This window comes from Rattus norvegicus, chromosome 1 (assembly GCF_036323735.1).
Source record: "Rattus norvegicus strain BN/NHsdMcwi chromosome 1, GRCr8, whole genome shotgun sequence".
NCBI lineage: Eukaryota > Metazoa > Chordata > Mammalia > Rodentia > Muridae > Rattus > Rattus norvegicus.
The window spans coordinates 87,840,325-87,857,535 of NC_086019.1; the positions used below are offsets into that span (position 1 = coordinate 87,840,325).

General features: G+C 51.7%; 2 protein-coding genes and 1 long non-coding RNA gene across 11 annotated transcripts in view; 2 read left to right on the forward strand and 1 right to left on the reverse strand.

Annotated features, from left to right (window-relative positions):
- The window catches only part of Rsph6a (radial spoke head 6 homolog A), a 19,705-nt gene extending 11,546 nt beyond the window's left edge, over nt 1-8,159 (forward strand). Inside the window, exons 4-6 of one of the 4 annotated variants that reach the window (XM_063283150.1) lie at nt 1,690-1,834; nt 2,567-2,684; nt 7,764-8,134. In XM_063283150.1, the coding sequence (XP_063139220.1) occupies nt 1,690-1,834; nt 2,567-2,684; nt 7,764-7,836 (336 nt within the window). In that variant the 3' untranslated portion in view covers nt 7,837-8,134. Of the gene's footprint in view, nt 1-1,689; nt 1,835-2,566; nt 2,685-7,759 lie in introns of all 4 variants that reach the window. The other 3 variants (NM_001415788.1, NM_001024748.2, XM_063283154.1) reach the window with 3 other exon arrangements.
- Nucleotides 123-10,264, reverse strand: LOC108349062 (uncharacterized). 3 transcript variants are annotated; one of them, XR_010059598.1, is made up of 4 exons: nt 10,133-10,264; nt 2,739-2,815; nt 2,058-2,217; nt 123-776 (listed from the first exon to the last, which is right to left on the reverse strand). It is a non-coding gene; the product is annotated as an uncharacterized LOC108349062 (long non-coding RNA). The 3 variants fall into 3 exon arrangements; XR_010059599.1 differs by lacking the exon at nt 2,058-2,217; XR_001835682.3 differs by having other exon boundaries at nt 123-2,217; nt 2,735-2,815.
- On the forward strand, nt 10,151-16,939 carry Dmwd (DM1 locus, WD repeat containing). 4 transcript variants are annotated; one of them, XM_017589997.3, is made up of 6 exons: nt 10,151-10,728; nt 12,173-12,355; nt 14,094-14,844; nt 15,164-15,353; nt 16,138-16,212; nt 16,457-16,581. In XM_017589997.3, the coding sequence occupies exons 1-5, from the start codon at nt 10,297-10,299 to the stop codon at nt 16,208-16,210; spliced, it is 1,629 nt and encodes a 542-aa protein (XP_017445486.1). In that variant the 5' UTR covers nt 10,151-10,296; the 3' UTR covers nt 16,211-16,212; nt 16,457-16,581. The 4 variants fall into 4 exon arrangements, with proteins under 4 accessions (XP_017445486.1, XP_017445485.1, XP_008757261.1 ...); XM_017589996.2 differs by lacking the exon at nt 16,138-16,212 and having other exon boundaries at nt 16,457-16,939; NM_001401247.1 differs by having other exon boundaries at nt 10,217-10,728; nt 14,094-15,353; nt 16,457-16,939.
- Nucleotides 16,940-17,211: the final 272 nt, after the last annotated feature.

The following is a 17,211-nucleotide window of genomic DNA, read 5'->3' on the forward strand; positions in this document are numbered from 1 at the left end:
CTGAACCCTGCCCAGGACCAGCCCCAATCCACCCCAGCATCCATCCTTTCCACCCACCCACCCGCCCACCTACCCATCTATCTATCCACTCGCCCATTCATCCAACCATGACCCAAAGCAACTTGGGAAGGAAAAGGTTTATTTGGCTACATATCCACCGAGGGAAGTCTGGGCAGGAGCCTGGATACAGGACGGAAGCAGAGGCCATGGAGGAGCGCTGCTTGCGGCTCAGTCCCCATGGTTTGAATCAGCCGACTTTCTTACACAGCCTCAGACCACTTGTCCAGGGAAAGCATCACCCACAGTGGGCTGAGCCCTCCCACACCAATCGTCAATCAAGAACATTCCCCTACAGACTTGCTTGCAGGCCAATCTGATGGAGGCTTTTTCTCAGCTGAGGTCCGTTCTTCCCAGATGACTTTAACTTGTATCAGGTTGATAAGCATCACACAGCAGCCGCAGCAGCCGCAGCAGCAAACCACTGCCACAGGCATAAGCTACCACACTTGCTTAAAATAACTCCTTTTGTGACCAAGGACCGATCCCCATTCATAGCGGAGAAAACAGGAGGTAGCTAGATGCTGAGTACCTGCCTGTATTTATTATTCAAAGAGCTGGATCAGAGGGAGGGAGTTCAAGGGCATGGACTAAGTAAGACCCTGTGTTTAAAACAACAGGGCTCTATGTGGGAGCGCACACCTTTAGTCCCAGCACGCAGAAGCCAGAGGCAGGTGGAGCTTTGGGAGTTCGAGGCCAGCCTGGTTTACAGAGAAACCCTGCATGGAAAAACAAAACAACAAAATCAAAACAAATGTAGATCAGTAAAAAGCTTCCCTTGTGTCAGTATCTCTCTCTCACATACACATAACACACATACATACATATACACATATACACAAACATATGCACATATGTACATTCACACACATACACATAATACACACATATATAGACATACACATGTATATACATTCACACATACATATACATACACATACACACATATACACACATACATTCACACACACATACACACATACATACACACATACATTCACACACATACATGCACACAATACACATATACATACATGCACACCCATATACACATATATACACACACATACACAATACACGCACATGCACATATCTACATACATACACATACATACCCACATATATATTCACACACATGTATACACACATGCACACATATACATTCACACACATACATACACACATACACACATGCATACCTACATACACACACATACAGACACACACAGAGACCAACAGGAGTGTTCATTGGCTTGACAGAGCCCAAGAGCCATCCAGTGAGGGAGGCACAGGTGACCCTACCACTGCTGAATGACAGTCCCTGGGCACCCCTTATGGACAATGTGTCCACCATAGAAGCCTGTGCCAAGGCAGTTGCTATCACATAACTGGGACTGCCTGCCACTCGCTACAGGGACAAGACCACTGTTTTAGGGGCCTGTGGCCCTCCACCTTCTCCCACAGTAGGCTCTGCTCTGTCTTTTTTTTTTTTTTTTTTTCTTTTTTTCGGAGCTGGGGACCGAACCCAGGGCCTTGCGGTTGCTAGGCAAGCGCTCTACCACTGAGCTAAATCCCCAACCCCGGCTCTGCTCTGTCTTAGGGTGGCCCCTGACTTTGCTGTTCCATCCCCAGGGGCGCTGTACATGGGTGAACCCAATGCAGAAGACAGAGGAGGAAGAGGAGCTGGGGGAGGAGGAAGAGAAGGCGGACGAGGGGATGGAGGAGGTAGAGCAGGAGGTTGGTCCTCCGCTTCTGACCCCTCTCTCAGAAGACGCAGGTAAGTCCCTTGTGGGCAGGCGCAGTGCCAGCCTTTGAGGGGTTGGGGGGCTGGGGCGAGCAGCACACCGGGAACACTGATATCCTCTCGAGTCTCAGTGGGGATTTCTTTTGTGCGGCAGGCATGGGGTCAGGCCTGGGAGCACAGGTCTGCCATCCCAGCCTCAGGGAAGGAAGACTTGTGTTCCTCTCTCTCTAAACCTAATCTGGCATGCGACACTGACCATGGCCCTGAGGCAGAGTCTCTTCCCTGGTTTTCTCTCCTTTGGGGGTCATGATGGCGGTTGCTGTTTACGGTAGGTCACGCCCTGAAGCCCAGACAGCCCCTGAACTCCAAGCCATCTCCCATGGTCTCCCTGGTGCTGGGATTGCTGGCCTGTGTTGCTGGAGAGAGGAAGAGGAAGCCGGGGTGGGGGGCAGGTCCATAGCCGTACACCCGGCTAAGAGAATGCTTGTAGCTCCCTGCTAGTGGCGTGGCCACCAGACCTCACTGCCACCCAGAAAGGGAGGTGACGTGAGCATCCTCCTTTCCTCGGTGGGTCGCTGCAGCAGACAGGTAACGTGGCTTCCCTGGGGCCACAGCAGGAGAGAGAGGCCAGAGTCAGGGATTTGTCTCAGTGTGATCTGTAGCTCTTGCATAGTCCCCTCCATCCCTTCTCTCTGTCTCTCCACCTTTGTGGTAAGGCAGGGTGTGGGGACCCTTGACCCTACCACCCCTTTCCTTCTCCAACAGAAATCATGCACCTGTCTCCCTGGACCACCCGCCTCTCCTGCAGCCTCAGCCCTCAGTACTCGGTGGCCGTCGTGCGTTCCAACCTCTGGCCAGGGGCCTATGCCTACGCCACTGGCAAGTACGACGTTGCCCTGACTCAAGGGTCCGCCGATGGTATAGAAATCTTACCTACCAGGATCCATGATAGTTGCTCTCAAAAGATTGACAAATCCCTCCAGGCATGGTGGCACAGGTCCTTCCTCTCAAAAGCTGGGGGGCAGAGGCAGAGAGATCTCTGTGAGTTCAAGGGAAGCCTGGTCTATAGAGTTCTAGTACAGCCTGGTCTACACAGAGACCCTGTCCCAAAAAATACATATAAATATTACATGTATATGTCATATACAATGTATTATATAATATATAATACACATAAATATATAGCATATATATGTATATGACTGTATATATGTATATGATGTGTATATGTGTATATATATATATATATACACACACACATATATATATATATATTGCAGCCGCCTCCACTCCCCCTCCCTTCTTACCTTTAAATTGCCTCTAAATCCCTAAATCAGTTTGGCTGCGATCCCAACTCTGTCCACCAGAGGGCAGAACTTTTCTGTTCTGAACTCAAACTTGCTCTGGGTTTTTTCATACTGAAGGAATTTCATGCAAACTTGACACTTGAACCAGATTCTTGCCGATTATGATTTTTGTCCAGAATCCGAGAGAGGGGTTTTTCTAACGCTCTTATTCTATGCCTACACCACGCATTATTTCTCTGTGTGGACTTGACTGTCCTGGAACTTGCTCTGCCTCAGAGCCCCGACCTGCCTCTGCCTCTCCAGTGCGGGAGTTAAAGAGTTCTCCTGGTCCATATGTCCTCCCTCCCATCCACTCGCCCATTCATTTGTCATCCATCAGTTCATCCATCTACACACCCATCAGTTCAGTCATCCATCCATCCATCCATCCATCCATCCATCCATCCATCCATCCATCTTTTGTCTTTTACAGAAGAACATTCTAAGCAAAGCCATGTGTATTATTTACGTGTATGTGTGCACGGGTGTGTGTGCCCAGGTTAGTTTATGTGCACCGTATCATGCAGGCACCTTTGACAGCCAGTAGAGGGCACTGCTGGGCCTCCAGGACTTGAGTTATAGGTGGTTGTGGGCCTCCTGATGTAGGCACTGAAAACCAAACCAGTGGGCACTCTTAGCAGCAAAGCCATCGCTGTGGCCAAAGAGAAATTTTGTTTTGTCTTATGTAGGATTCTTCCTCTTCTTCCTCCTCCTCTTCCTCTTCCTCTTCCTCTTTTTCTTCCTCCTCTTCCTTCTCCCCCTTCTTCTTTTGAGACATGATTGTCTGGAACTCACTATGTTGACCAAGCTGGCCTCGAACTCACAAAGATTTACCTGCCTTTGGCCCCAAATGCTGGATTAAAGGCGTGCGCCGTTAAATACCTATGGATCTTTTAACATTAAGTGTGGCTGAGCACACATGCTCAGGTTGGAAAGTGGAGGTTGGAAGACACAGGAGTGGTCATTAACCTGCTAGCTCCTTGAACTTCCACAAAAGATTCTCCCACCTCTGCCTCCTGTCTCTCGCTAAGAATGCCGAGTTGCAGCTGGGCACCACCAAATCCGACTTCTTTTTTTTTTTTTTTTGGTTCTTTTTTTTTTTTCGGAGCTGGGGACCGAACCCAGGGCCTTGCACTTCCTAGGCAAGCGCTCTACCACTGAGCTAAATCCTCAACCCCCAAATCCGACTTCTTATGTGGACTCCAGGATCAGACTTGGGCACATTGGCTTGTGCTGCTATCTCTCTGGCCCCAAAAGAGCCTTTCTGTTGTTGATACAGGGTTTCATTATGCTGCCCTGGCTGACCTTGAACTCCTAATCCTTCTGCCTCCACTTCTGGAGTATTGGGATTGTTGGTGCATATCATCATCCTAGGCTCTACATATGAGTCCAATGTGGGGACGGACACACACCTTTAGTTCTAGCACTACAGACGCAGAGGGGGAGGATGGGGCGGGGGCGGGGGCGGAGGTGGAGAGGAAGAGATGATGAGGAGACAGACAGACCTCTGAGTTCAAGGCCAGCCTGAGCTACAAAGAGAAACTCTGTCTCAAAATAAATAAATAAATAAATAAATAAATAAATAAATAAATAAAGAAAGAAAGAAAGAAAGAAAGAAAAGAAAAAAGAAAAAGAAAAAGTCCTGAATGTTGCTCTGTGGCAGCTGCATGAGGGACCCCAGACCTTTGCTGGAAAGACAGCCCTGGATGTGTCCATGGGGGATACATGGGGCAAATGCAGTCATCAGTTGTACAAGACCTGTTACAAAATAGATTAGTTCCTAATCTCATGTCTTGAGTCCTCCGGGATTCTGCAGAGAAGCAACCTTCATTCTTTAATCCACAGGGAAAGAAAGTACCAGTGAGGGACAGACAGATAGGAATATTCTAGACCAGTTTTACATATGGAATGTGTAGGACTCACTGATAATCTGGCAAAGATGAAAATTCTAGTTCTGAAAGGCCTGGGGTTCAGGCTGATTGTTTGTATTATGGTGCTGGGATTGAACGCAGGGTTTTAGCCAGTTCTTGGCAAGTGCCCTATTGCTGAGCCACGCCCCCAGCCCCTCCCTGGGGGATTCTAGGCAGGGGCTCTACCACTGAGCCACATTCCCAAGCTTTCATTTTACTTAAAAAAAAAAAAGATGTATTTATTTATTTATTTATTATATATAAGTACGCTGTAGATGTCTTCAGACACACCAGAAGAGGGCATCTGATCTCATTACAGATGGTTGTGAGCCACCATGTGGTTGCTGGGAATTGAACTCAGGACCTCTGGAAGAGCAGTCAGTGCTCTTAACCACTGAGCCATCTCTCCAGCCCCTTATTTTACTTTTTAAGGAAAGATTTTTCTATTTTTATTTAATGTACATCGGTGTTCTGCCTGCATGTATGTCTGTGTGAGGGTGCCAGACCCCCTAGAACTGTAGTTACAGACAGCTGTGAGCTGCCGTGTGGATCAAACCTGGGTCCTCTAGAAGAACAGTCAGTGTTCTTAACTGTTGTGCTCTCTCCGCAGCTGCCGCCCTGCCCGTCATTTCTAGACAAGGGCCCTGAGCCCTGAATGTCTTGGAACTTGCTTTGTAGACCAGGTTGGCCTTGAACTCAGAGATCTGCCTACCTCTGCCTTCCAACCGCTGGGACCAAAGGCGTGTGCCACCACTGCCCAGTGTTTATTTTTCATTCTTTATTTCATAACAAGTCTTTGGAATCTGTTTTCCATTAAAATGAATCTCAGTTTCTTTTCTTTTTTTTTTTTTCCCGGAGCTGGGGACCGAACCCAGGGCCTTGTGCTTGCTAGGCAAGCGCTCTACCACTGAGCTAAATCCCCAACCCCGAATCTCAGTTTCATTTTGAAGTTTTCATCAGGAAGACTTGCTCAGCTGGTGGTGTGGACTCGTGATTCCAATAATCAGGTAGAAAACACCAGAAGGGGGTTGGGGATTTAGCTCAGTGGTAGAGCGCTTGCCTAGCAAGCGCAAGGCCCTGGGTTTGGTCCCCAGCTCCAGAAAAAAAAAAAAAAAGAAAAGAAAAGAAAGAAAAAGAAAACACCGGAAGAAGATGGGGTATTCCAAGGCCAGCTTTGGCTGCAGAGTGAGCTTAAGGTCAGGTTGAGCAACCTAGAATGTATTTCAAGATGAAAAAAGAGCTGAGGCTTGGTGGTAAATCCCTGGCCTAAAATCTCCTTGTGAGGAGCTGGGGGTATGCATGGCTCAGAGGTAGAGCCCCTGCCTAGAATCCCCCCACTGGCTTCAATCTCCATTACCACTAGGAAAAAGAAATTAGCCTTAAAGCGGCTCTGGCATTTATGGGATACGTGGTGACACACTTCCCTAAAGAGAGAAAAAAAAAAAGATAAAAGAAATAAAAGCAGATTCATGTAACTCAGTCCTTCCAGGGCTCCTGGGAGGTTTTCCAATAACCAAATTAAGTATCTGGTTTATTTTTAGAATCGAAATTAACTAAAATTAATTCAAAGCCACACCCCCTCCAAAAAAAAAAATAACCCAGCAGAACACGCATTCTTCCTAAGTGTCCATAGAAACACTCCAACACAAAGTGTGAACCGAGTCCTCAAACAGGGCTCAGTGGACATAAGGCACTCGTAGTCGGACCAGATGAGCTCTGTGACTCCCCTGACATGCGAATCAGTAGAGAAAGGGCATTGAGGATGCTGCCAAGGACTGACCAGTAACCAATAGATCCAGTAATGATTACTGATGGAAGAAGACAGCAGGGGCTGAGGGGATGGCTCAGTGGGTAAAGCACTTGCTGCCCAAGCCAGGAGCAATTTTAGCTCCAAACCCCATGAAAAGGCCAGGGGCAGCACCATGCATATTTAACCCCAGTGCTGAGAGGGAACAGGCAGAGGTGGATGGATCCTGGGAGTTTCTTCTGAGCCAGCTTGGCAAGTGAATGCCACACCCAGTGAGCGCCAGACCCGGAGATGAGACTCAAAACAGAAGAGCCGAGCTCGGTGGCACATGCCTTTTAATCCCCACGCCCGGGAGGCAGAGACTGGCAGATCTGTACAAGTCTGAGGCCAGCCTTGTCTACGTACTGTGTTCCGCACCAACCAGAGGTGCGAAGGGAGACCCTGTCTCAAAAAATAAATAGGCCCAGCAGTTAAGAGCACGCGCTACTTTGCCGAAGGCCTGAGATCCGCACCCCTGTTTGGCAGCTTTGTGGGGGGATCTGCGTTGGGTTCTGAGGCCCTTCACCTGTAACGCCAGCACTAGGCGGGATCTGACGCCCTTTCCTGGACTCTGTGAGCACTGCACTCAAGTATACTCAAGTATACAAACACACTCAAGTATACTCAAGTATACAAACACAGTCCTACAGATGGAAACACACACACACACACACACACACACACACACACACACACACATACACAGAGCCAAATTCAGTTCCCGGTCCCCTTGCCACTTGTTGGTATGGCCACTTCAGATCCGGTGAACAGAACAGTGTTCAGTAAACTTTTGTGGAATGGACAGATGGGCAGAGAAACCCAGTGCGTACCTCTCGCCTGCCCACTGGTGACTGGGCAATGATGCTATGCCACCCTTAGACTCACCCTCAAAAAGAATGTCTCTCTGTTTCTCTAGGAAGTTTGAGAACCTGTACATTGGCTGGGGTCACAAGTATAGCCCCGAGAACTTCAATCCAATGCTGCCAGCTCTGATTCAGCAGGAGTACCCCAGTGGCCCCGAAATCATGGAGATGAGCGACCCCACAGTAGAGGAGGAGCAGGCCCTGAAGGCTGCTCAGGAGCAGGCCCTGGCAGCCGCTGAGGAAGAGGAGGAGGATGATGAAGAGGATGAGGATGAGGACCTGGAGGACTGAGGTCCCCAAGGCCCTCCCCATAGCCTTCCCCCTTATTTGTAGAACAGACTGTATTTTTCCTATTGGTTTTGTTCCCTGGCCTTGCACGACACAGGTAGAAATCCACCCAGTGCTCTAAATAAAACTCCCACAGCACAGCCGCTTAGCCACACATTCACTCAGTATCCTGGGAAGCTGGCTCATTCACTCCTCCTCCATGTTTGTTTGTTTGTTTGTTTGTTTTATTTTTGGTTTTTCAAGTCAGCATTTCTCTGTGTGTCCTTGGCTGTCCTGGAACTAGCTCTGTAAACCAGGCTGGCCTGGAATTTAAGAGATCAACCTCGGGGTTGGGGATTTAGCTCAGTGGTAGAGCGCTTGCCTAGAGAGCGCAAGGCCCCGGGTTCGGTCCCCGGCTCTGAAAAAAAGAAAAGAAAAAAAAAAAAAAAAGAGATCAACCTGCCTCTACCCCCCCCCCCAAGTGCTGGGATTTAATCTCAATTTGTTTTTAAAAGATTTAAAAAATATTGTGTGTGTGTGTGTGTGTGTGTCTGTCTGTCTGTCTGTGTGTGCAGATGCCCTCAGAGACCAGAAGGGTTAGATCCCATGTCACTAGAGTTACAAGTGGTTTTAACCCCCACCCCCACCCCATGTGGGTACTGGGAACTGAAATTAGATCATTCGGCCCCATTTGTCTTTTATTTTTAAAGTTTGTTTGAGAGGTTGGTGATGTGGCTCAGTGTTCAGAGCACTACCTGGTCTTCTACAAGTCCCTGGGCTTGATTCCCAAGCACCTTCATGGGACTTGGCAGTGCTAAATGCTTGCGTAGCATGCACAAAGTTCTGGGTTCAAGCCCCACCCACCATTGTACACGGTGTAACACTGACCTGGAAGAAAGAGAAGCAAGAAGATCTGGAGTTCATGGTGGTTTCTCTACAAGGTGAGGTAGAGGTCAGCCAGAACTAGAGACCTTGTCTCACAAAAGGGTGGTGGGGAGGGGGCAAAACAAAACAAAATTTTCTTCTGTTGCTGGGATAAAACATAAAATACTTCGACAAAGGGCAGCTTAGGGGAGAAAGAGCTATTTCAGTTTGCAATTCCTGGTCACTGTCCATCAGGGTAGGGAAATCAAGGCAAGGAGGTCGCCAGAGTAGACCAGAAAGAAGGAATCCATGTGTGTTTGCTTCCTTGTGCAGCCTGCCTCTCCACTCTTTTTTTTTTCTTTTCTTTTCTTTTTTTCGGAGCTGGGGACCGAACCCAGGGCCTTGTGCTTGCTAGGCAAGTGCTCTACCGCTGAGCTAAATCCCCAGCCCCCTGCCTCTCCACTCTTACACAGTTCCGGACCCCCAGACTAGGGAATGGCGCCTCCCACAATGGACTGGGTCTTCCTGTATCAGTTAATGCATTCTCCCACATCCACATCTACAGGCCAACCCAATGTAGACTGTTCCTCACTGTAATTCTAGGTAGATAAGGTAGCAAAATTGACAAGGTAACAACCATCATCACCAAAACAAAACTGGAAGGCAAAGTCAGAAAGGTCACAGATGGCTACACTTCACTCTGACAGCAGCAGAGGACCACAGGTGTCAGTGAGAAGGGAGGAGACTTTAGTCTGCCAGTCAAATATTGAAGGGCAAAATACTGTTGAGCATCTAAAATGAAACGAGAAGCTGAGGGTGGTGTCTCAGGCCTGAAATCCAAGCACTCCTGGAGACAGACCCCAGAGGTTGGGTCAAGTTTGAAGACAGCCTGGGCTACAAGTGTGAGACCAAACAAAGGTCAGTAAAATGCTTGCTGCCAAGCATGAGGACCTGCATTCCATCCTTAGAATCCACATAGTGGAAGGGCACTTGGCTCTTTCTGACCTCTATATGCTCATCCACGCACAAATACACGCAAAAATAAATGCAATATTTTTTAATTAAAAAAAAAAAAAAAAACAGACAAGAATCGCCTGGAGTCAGCAGTAACAACACGAGGATTCTGAATAGGCTTTGAGGTTTCTCCGTTGCTGGGCAAACGGTTCCCAGGGCGATGTTGTTAGGGTCTAGGGGCGTTCCCAACAGTCACGCCTCGTAGCCAACCACACGCGAGCATCTGTCGCGTCGACCACGCCTACATCTTGCCCCCCCCCCCACAGTTCCAGAACCGTTACCTCAGCAACTGTCCCGGCTCCTCCCGCCTCCGCGTCTGGGTGCCAATCGTAGAGGCGTCACCCGGACGACGACCCTACCCCTTCCGGTGCCAGCCCTGCAACTTCCGGCTGGGGGGTCGGGCGGTGGGCGGTCTGGCTGCGGCGCAGCCCGGGGGGCGGCCAAGATGGCGGCGGGCGGCGCGGAGGGCGGCCCGGGCCCCAGCGCCGCCATGGGTGACTGCGCGGAGATCAAGTCGCAGTTTCGCACCCGCGAGGGCTTCTACAAGCTGCTTCCCGGCGATGCGACGCGCAGGTCCGGCCCGACCTCCGCTCAGACCCCGGCGCCGCCTCAGCCCACTCAGCCCCCGCCAGGGCCCGCCTCAGCCTCCGGGCCTGGCGCCGCAGGTCCCGCATCGTCCCCGCCGCCCGCTGGCCCTGGGCCCGGGCCCGCGCTGCCCGCTGTCCGCCTCAGCCTGGTGCGCCTAGGCGACCCCGATGGCACTGGGGAGCCGCCCTCCACGCCCTCGGGATTGGGCGCGGGAGGAGACCGCGTCTGCTTCAACCTGGGCCGTGAGCTTTACTTTTATCCCGGCTGCTGCCGCCGCGGGAGCCAACGGGTGAGTGAGTGCTCCGCTTTGTGGGGACTTGGGTGCCGATAGCATCGGGGTCCCAGAATGACAGAAGGACCCGAGGTTGGGCATCCCAGGGGAACCTGGATTCTGGAGCTAATGGAGTCAGTCCTAAGAGGTTGCAGGGCAATCTTTGCGTGGGGGTTCTTGGGGGTGGTAAGTTAGTGTTCAGGATGTGATGGGGCTTCTGGGAGGAAATGGGGGAGGGGGCCACGGATTCTGAGGTGACAGGCATTCTGCAGGCAATGGGGAATCCTAGGAGGATGCAGGCCGGGGTGGGGGTTGGGGGGATGGAGAACAGAGAAGTACATACTGCATTCTGGGCCTGTTGGGGGGAGACTTAAGACTTGTCATACCCAGGAGTGACAGGATTTGTAAGTGATGGAAGTCTTACGGACAAAAGGCAGGGAGGACTTGGTGTGTAGCAAAGTAACAGGTGAATGTGCTCCAAAGAATATGATGTCTAATGGCTTTGGAAGAACTGATGGGAGTTTTGAATTGATGGGGTTCCTGGCCGGGGACATCCCCAGGTGTGACAGACATCTGTAAAGCAATCCTAGAAGGGGGGGGGGCAAAGTGAGGGAGTAGAGGAGACAGAGATGGGGATTTTGAGAATGCAGTGGTGATTGTGTACCCCAAATATGAGGGGTTGTAATGACTGATGGCTGTCTGAACTATGACAGAAGTCCTGGAGTTTAGGGACTCCAGATTGAACAAAATGTGAGTTTTGAAAGCATGAGGACCTGAGTTTGGATCCCTGTACCCCATGTAAAAGGCTGCTGCTGTGTGAGTCTGTAACCCAAATTTGGAGAGCACAGAGGCAGAAGGACCCTGGTTTTACTGGCAGCTAGTCTAGCTGAATTGGTGAGCTCCAGGTTGAGTGAGAGACCCTGTGTCAAATGTAAGATGCAAAGCCACAGAGAAAGATGCTCAATGTTGGCCTCTGACCTCTACATCCACATACATAACGCACAACGACCACACAGGTGTATATACTACATGTACATGTAGAAAATAATGAAAGAAATCCTAAGGTGTTGGAATTTTTGAGTCCTTGGATCTTGGAGGTCTTAGAATATTGTCCTCCTGGAGCTGCTACTGTGATGGTGGCAGGGAAGGATGGTGGAGTCAGCTCCAGGCCAGGGGACTCTGATCCCTGACACTGTGGGCAAGTGTCCCTAAATTACAATGGAAAGGCTCTGTGGTCTTTCCTGGGTAGTGTGTGATTGTGTGCATGTGAGCATGTGTGTGCTGTCCTTCTGGGTTGAGAGGAATCCCCTCCCAGCCTGTGGTTGCCTGTTCCTCCCCACCCACCTCCCCACTTCCCTCGAGGTTAACCCTGCTTCCTCTTGGTGGTTTTCCCTGACCTCAGCTCCCTCTTCCTTCCTCTCCCCGCTCTAACCCATTAACTCGTCTTCTCCCATGGTTCAAGTCCATTGATCTCAACAAGCCCATCGACAAGAGGATCTACAAGGGGACCCAGCCCACCTGCCACGACTTCAACCAGTTCACAGCTGCCACAGAGACCATTTCCCTGCTGGTGGGCTTCTCTGCCGGCCAGGTGCAGTATCTGGACCTCATCAAGAAAGACACCAGCAAGCTATTCAATGAAGAGGTGATTGAGGACTTGAACTGTTCCTTTCTCATTATCTATCCTGCACTAAACTGCCTGGAAATAGAGTAGGCTTGAGAGGGGCAGGATGAAGGGGAGAGGAACGAATGACTGACAGCCATGACAGCCATTGATGTCACCATTGTGTGTACAATCTATCAGTTTTCTGCTGAGCCAGCCCTATGCTGAAAGAATGCTTTACTGCTTGGGTTCTTATCTTCTGATGCATAAGAAAATATGGTGCCCATCTCACAGATTAGAAGACTGAGGCTCATAGTCACTTGGGATGTTTTGATATTCTCTCTAGTTTCAAATTCTGGGCTCTTTGGGCTTTGGATTCTAGTTCCTCCTATATTACTGACTTACTGTGTGGTTTTGGAAAAGTGTGTTGTCTGAGCCTTAGTTTTCTTAGGATTTGTGTCCTCTTATTCACAAGGACTGCTTGGTTGGGCTAGCCTGGCTTCAAAGGAGCCCGGAGACCTTAGAAGCAGCAGGGAGGGCCTTGTGCTCTGTCATACTGACTCTGGTCCAGGGGAGGTGAGCCACAAATGTTCTCAGAATAAGCAAGTGGCTGAAGGGCGTGAAGCAGCAGAGCAATGGGTGCATTAGAGACTCACATGCCCGTTCACAGCACAGTGGTCCCTCCTGTGCAAGTCTCTATCCAGTGATAGCTCAGCAACAGACAGAAGGCCTGCCCCTGCCACTCTCAGGCTGGGCAACAGGTCACAGAGATTCATCAGGTGTCCTGTGTGCAGCCCTGTCAGCCAGGGGCTGGCATTTGAAGTGAAGCTGGAAGGAGGGAAAGAAACCTCCAGGGAAGGGCATTCAAGTAGAGAGAAAGGGCTGGGCCTCAAAGCACTGGTCTGTTATCGCAAATATTTGGGAGGCTGAGGCAGGAGAATCAAAAGTTCAAGGTCTGTCTGGGCTACAGGCTAGAAGGAACAGCTTAGATAAACTCCCCCAAACAGGACAGCCATTGGGCTGTGTTGCTAGGGTAGCAGTTGAGGGAGAGAAGACAGAAGATGTGTTCTGAGAAGGAACAGGGTGCTGGCTCGGGTTGTCCTGGAAGCTGTAGGAAGGATTGTAGCTGAGGAGTGGATTGGCACACCTGGCTCCCACATAGGACGATTGGAGGCCTGGTGGCTTTATCAACTCTGAGCAGGAAGCAGCTTGGTCCCAGGAGAGAAGTTGGGTCATCATAGTGGCTGCCTCAAGCTTCAGGCAGGGCAGTGCTAGGGGCTGACTCTAATTTCCAACTCTGACCACCGAGGAGACAGCTGTGGGTGTCTGAGGCCAGCAGTGAGGCACTGTGGGTGGTGACTGGGTTCTGGGTGCACTTTGCTTTGGAAACCCATGGCTTTTGTTGGAAGATGAGACTTGACTGTGGGTAGAGGAGAGATGCTTGGAGGGATTTGACCTGTGCATCTGGAAGGGTGAGGCTGCCCTCAGTTTGTGTGGGGACAGTGCTCGGGCATGTCCTTTGGATGCTGTTCAGCTGCTGGGGCCAAACTAGTGATGGGGACCTTTTCTCTGGTGTTGTGGAGTTGAAGACAGAGCCACAGTTAAGTGTGTAGAGGAGAGGGGAGGCTCCACGGAGCTCTTTTGTGGCGTCCCTTCTTCCCGGTGTCCCTGTGTCTCCTGCCAACTGTCCCAGTCAGTGGAGAGCTGGAGTCCAGGCTAAGATGTGGCCTGTCAGGAGTACTCACCACTTCCCAACCCTACCCTGTCGTTCCCTTTGCAGCGGCTGATTGACAAGACCAAGGTGACATATTTGAAGTGGCTGCCTGAGTCAGAGAGTCTGTTCCTTGCTTCTCACGCCAGTGGCCACCTGTACCTCTACAATGTCAGCCACCCCTGCGCCTCCACCCCACCCCAGTATAGTCTGCTGAAACAGGGTGAGGGCTTTGCTGTCTATGCAGCCAAAAGCAAGGCACCCCGAAATCCACTAGCCAAGTGGGCAGTGGGTGAGGGGCCCCTCAACGAGTTTGCATTCTCACCTGATGGCCGACACCTAGCCTGTGTCAGCCAGGATGGCTGCCTGCGTGTCTTCCACTTTGACAGCATGCTTCTTCGTGGGCTCATGAAGAGCTACTTTGGGGGTCTGCTGTGTGTGTGCTGGAGCCCTGATGGCCGCTATGTGGTGACAGGAGGGGAAGATGACTTGGTCACTGTGTGGTCCTTCACGGAGGGTCGTGTGGTGGCTCGAGGCCATGGCCACAAGTCCTGGGTCAATGCTGTAGCCTTTGATCCGTACACCACTCGAGCAGAGGAGACAGCCTCAGCCAGTGGTGATGGAGACCCCAGTGGTGAAGAGGAGGAGCCTGAGGCCACCAGCTCAGATACAGGAGCTCCAGTGTCCCCACTGCCCAAGGCTGGCTCCGTCACTTACCGCTTTGGCTCAGCTGGCCAGGACACACAGTTCTGCCTGTGGGACCTCACAGAAGACGTGCTCTCCCCTCACCCGCCTCTGGCCCGCACCCGCACCCTTCCAGGTACACCTGGTGCCACCCCACCAGCCTCTGGAGGTTCTCGGGCCGGAGAGACAGGTGCAGGCCCCCTGCCCCGCTCCCTGTCACGGTCCAACAGCCTCCCACACCCAGCTGGTGGTGGCAAGGCTGGCGGGCCTAGCGTATCGATGGAGCCTGGCGTACCATTCAGCATTGGCCGCTTTGCCACACTGACCCTGCAGGAGCGGCGGGACCGGGGGGCTGAGAAGGAACACAAGCGCTACCACAGCCTGGGGAACATCAGCCGTGGGGGCAGTGGGGGCAATAGCAGCAATGACAAGCTCAATGGCCCTGCCCCCCGCAGCCGCTTGGACCCAGCCAAGGTGCTGGGCACAGCCCTGTGCCCTCGAATCCATGAGGTCCCACTGCTGGAGCCTCTGGTGTGCAAGAAGATCGCTCAGGAGCGCCTCACCGTGCTTCTGTTCCTGGAGGACTGCATCATCACTGCCTGCCAAGAGGGCCTCGTCTGCACCTGGGCCCGGCCCGGCAAGGCGGTGAGTCCCCGCCTGCCCACGCTGGGGCACCAGTTCTGTCCCTGCCTTTCTGAATGATGGGCCTCCCAGATGCCAGGTATTGGTCAGAGAGAGGTCAGGTATAGGAGACAGAAAGGTGGGGACTATCTCTAAGACCTCTGATGGCCCCTGGGGTTCACCCTTAGTACTCAAGGCAGGACCACTTTTTATGGGAAATCTGTGTTTTTTTTTTTTTTTTTTTTTTTTTTTTTTTGATTCTTTTTTTTTCGGAGCTGGGGACCGAACCCAGGGCCTTGCGCTTCCTAGGTAAGCGCTCTACCACTGAGCTAAATCCCCAGCCCCGGGAAATCTGTGTTTTAAATGGTGAAACTTTATTTAGGTCTAGGGATGTGATTGAGCTGAGGGCCCACTTTTGGCCTGTCTTTGGCCTGCCTCTTAGATACTCTGTTTCTGAGCCAGCTGCTGAAGGCCTGGATGGGAATTAGTCAGGATCCAGGCCTGCACTTCTTCTTGCTGCTGTGTGGTCCCAGTCACTGTTTCTCAGATGGGCTATGTGCTGGCTGTGCTTGCAGTCGGTGAGGTGTGGGCCTGTTGCCTGGTTGGGCTGGGGCTGGGCTGTTTGTCCTTTAGGGTGTGGTCTCAGTGTCTCGGACCCCACTCTGCCCTCGCTCCTTCAGATCCTTGTTTTGGAAGGTTCAGAGTCCAGGAGCCTTGGAACGCAGGGAGGGCAGCTGCAGGGCAACTGTCAGGATCGCAGGGCTGGGGGAGTTGACTGAGTTCTCAAAGATGCCCTCTATCTCCCTAGTTCACAGACGAGGAGACCGAGACCCAGGCAGGGGAAGCAAGTTGGCCCAGGTCACCCAGCAAGTCAGTGGTAGAGGTAGGACAACCCCCAAGCTGCAAGCGGACCCGGTTTCTTTCTTCTCCACTCTCCTCCCTGTCTGTCCAGGTCGCCTGGGGCCATTAATTCCTATAAAAGGCTGCCCTGGGTCAGGGAAGGCTGCTGAGCTGTTTGTTCCCAGCCGGGCAGCAGCTCTAGGCCTGCGGGTGGCTCCTTTTCCAAGCGCTGGCTGGCGGAAGCCTGGGTGCTGTCTAATCCAGCTTTCTCCTCTTGTCCTCCCCAGGGCATCTCCTCCCAACCAGGCAGCTCCCCCAGTGGCACTGTGGTGTGAAACGTGGATGTCCCATGTCCCTGGCCTCCTAGCCATAACCCTCCCTGCTGACCTCAAGAATCACTGTATTAACAAGACTAATCATGACGGAAGGACTCCTTCAAGCCCCCACCCTGCACAAATACTGGGGGTCCCCTAGGTTGGCCCAGCCATGGGGATGTAGTGGCCTGTGTGGCCTTGACTCTGTCCTCTGAAACATCAGTGTTAACCGTCCCAGTCCCAGCATGTGACTGTTCACTCCTGGGAGAGACTTAGCCCACAACAGCCCAGCTCCACAGCACCCCTTGGGTGAGAGGGCAGGGCAGGGGCTCCCCCTCCAGCCTGAACCCCACCCCTTGCTATGGTCTGTGCTTTTGAAAGTGTTAAATTATGGACGCCCCCAGGGCCCTCCTTGTCCCCTTAGCCCTCTTATTTATACTAAAGTCCTTGTTTGCACGGTGTCTCCATTCCCTGGGGCAGGGTGGGGTGGGGGTTGCAATATTTCCAGGGTTGCACAGCTCTGGGCTGTGCTCTGACCAAAGGAAGCCCAATCTCAGCTGCCTCCCCATCCCTGAGCCCTGATCAGAGAACCCTCTGGAAGATGACTCTGACCCCAGAGTCAACAGGCTGAGATGGCCTTCCTACTAGGTCCTTGGAGGTGTTTGAAACTTGTCTTAAGCATCAGGACTCTCCAGGCATGCTCTCCTTGGGGCAGAGGAGGATGCTGG

What these genes read in the sequence shown, in the direction of transcription:
- Dmwd (NM_001401247.1), top strand. Translation starts at nt 10,297, where the DNA reads ATGGCGGCGGGCGGCGCGGAGGGCGGCCCGGGCCCCAGCGCCGCCATG. An exon ending in GCCGCCGCGGGAGCCAACGG is followed by an intron (nt 10,729 to 12,172) that starts GTGAGTGAGTGC and finishes CCATGGTTCAAG; the next exon opens with TCCATTGATCTCAACAAGCC. An exon ending in GCAAGCTATTCAATGAAGAG is followed by an intron (nt 12,356 to 14,093) that starts GTGATTGAGGAC and finishes TTCCCTTTGCAG; the next exon opens with CGGCTGATTGACAAGACCAA.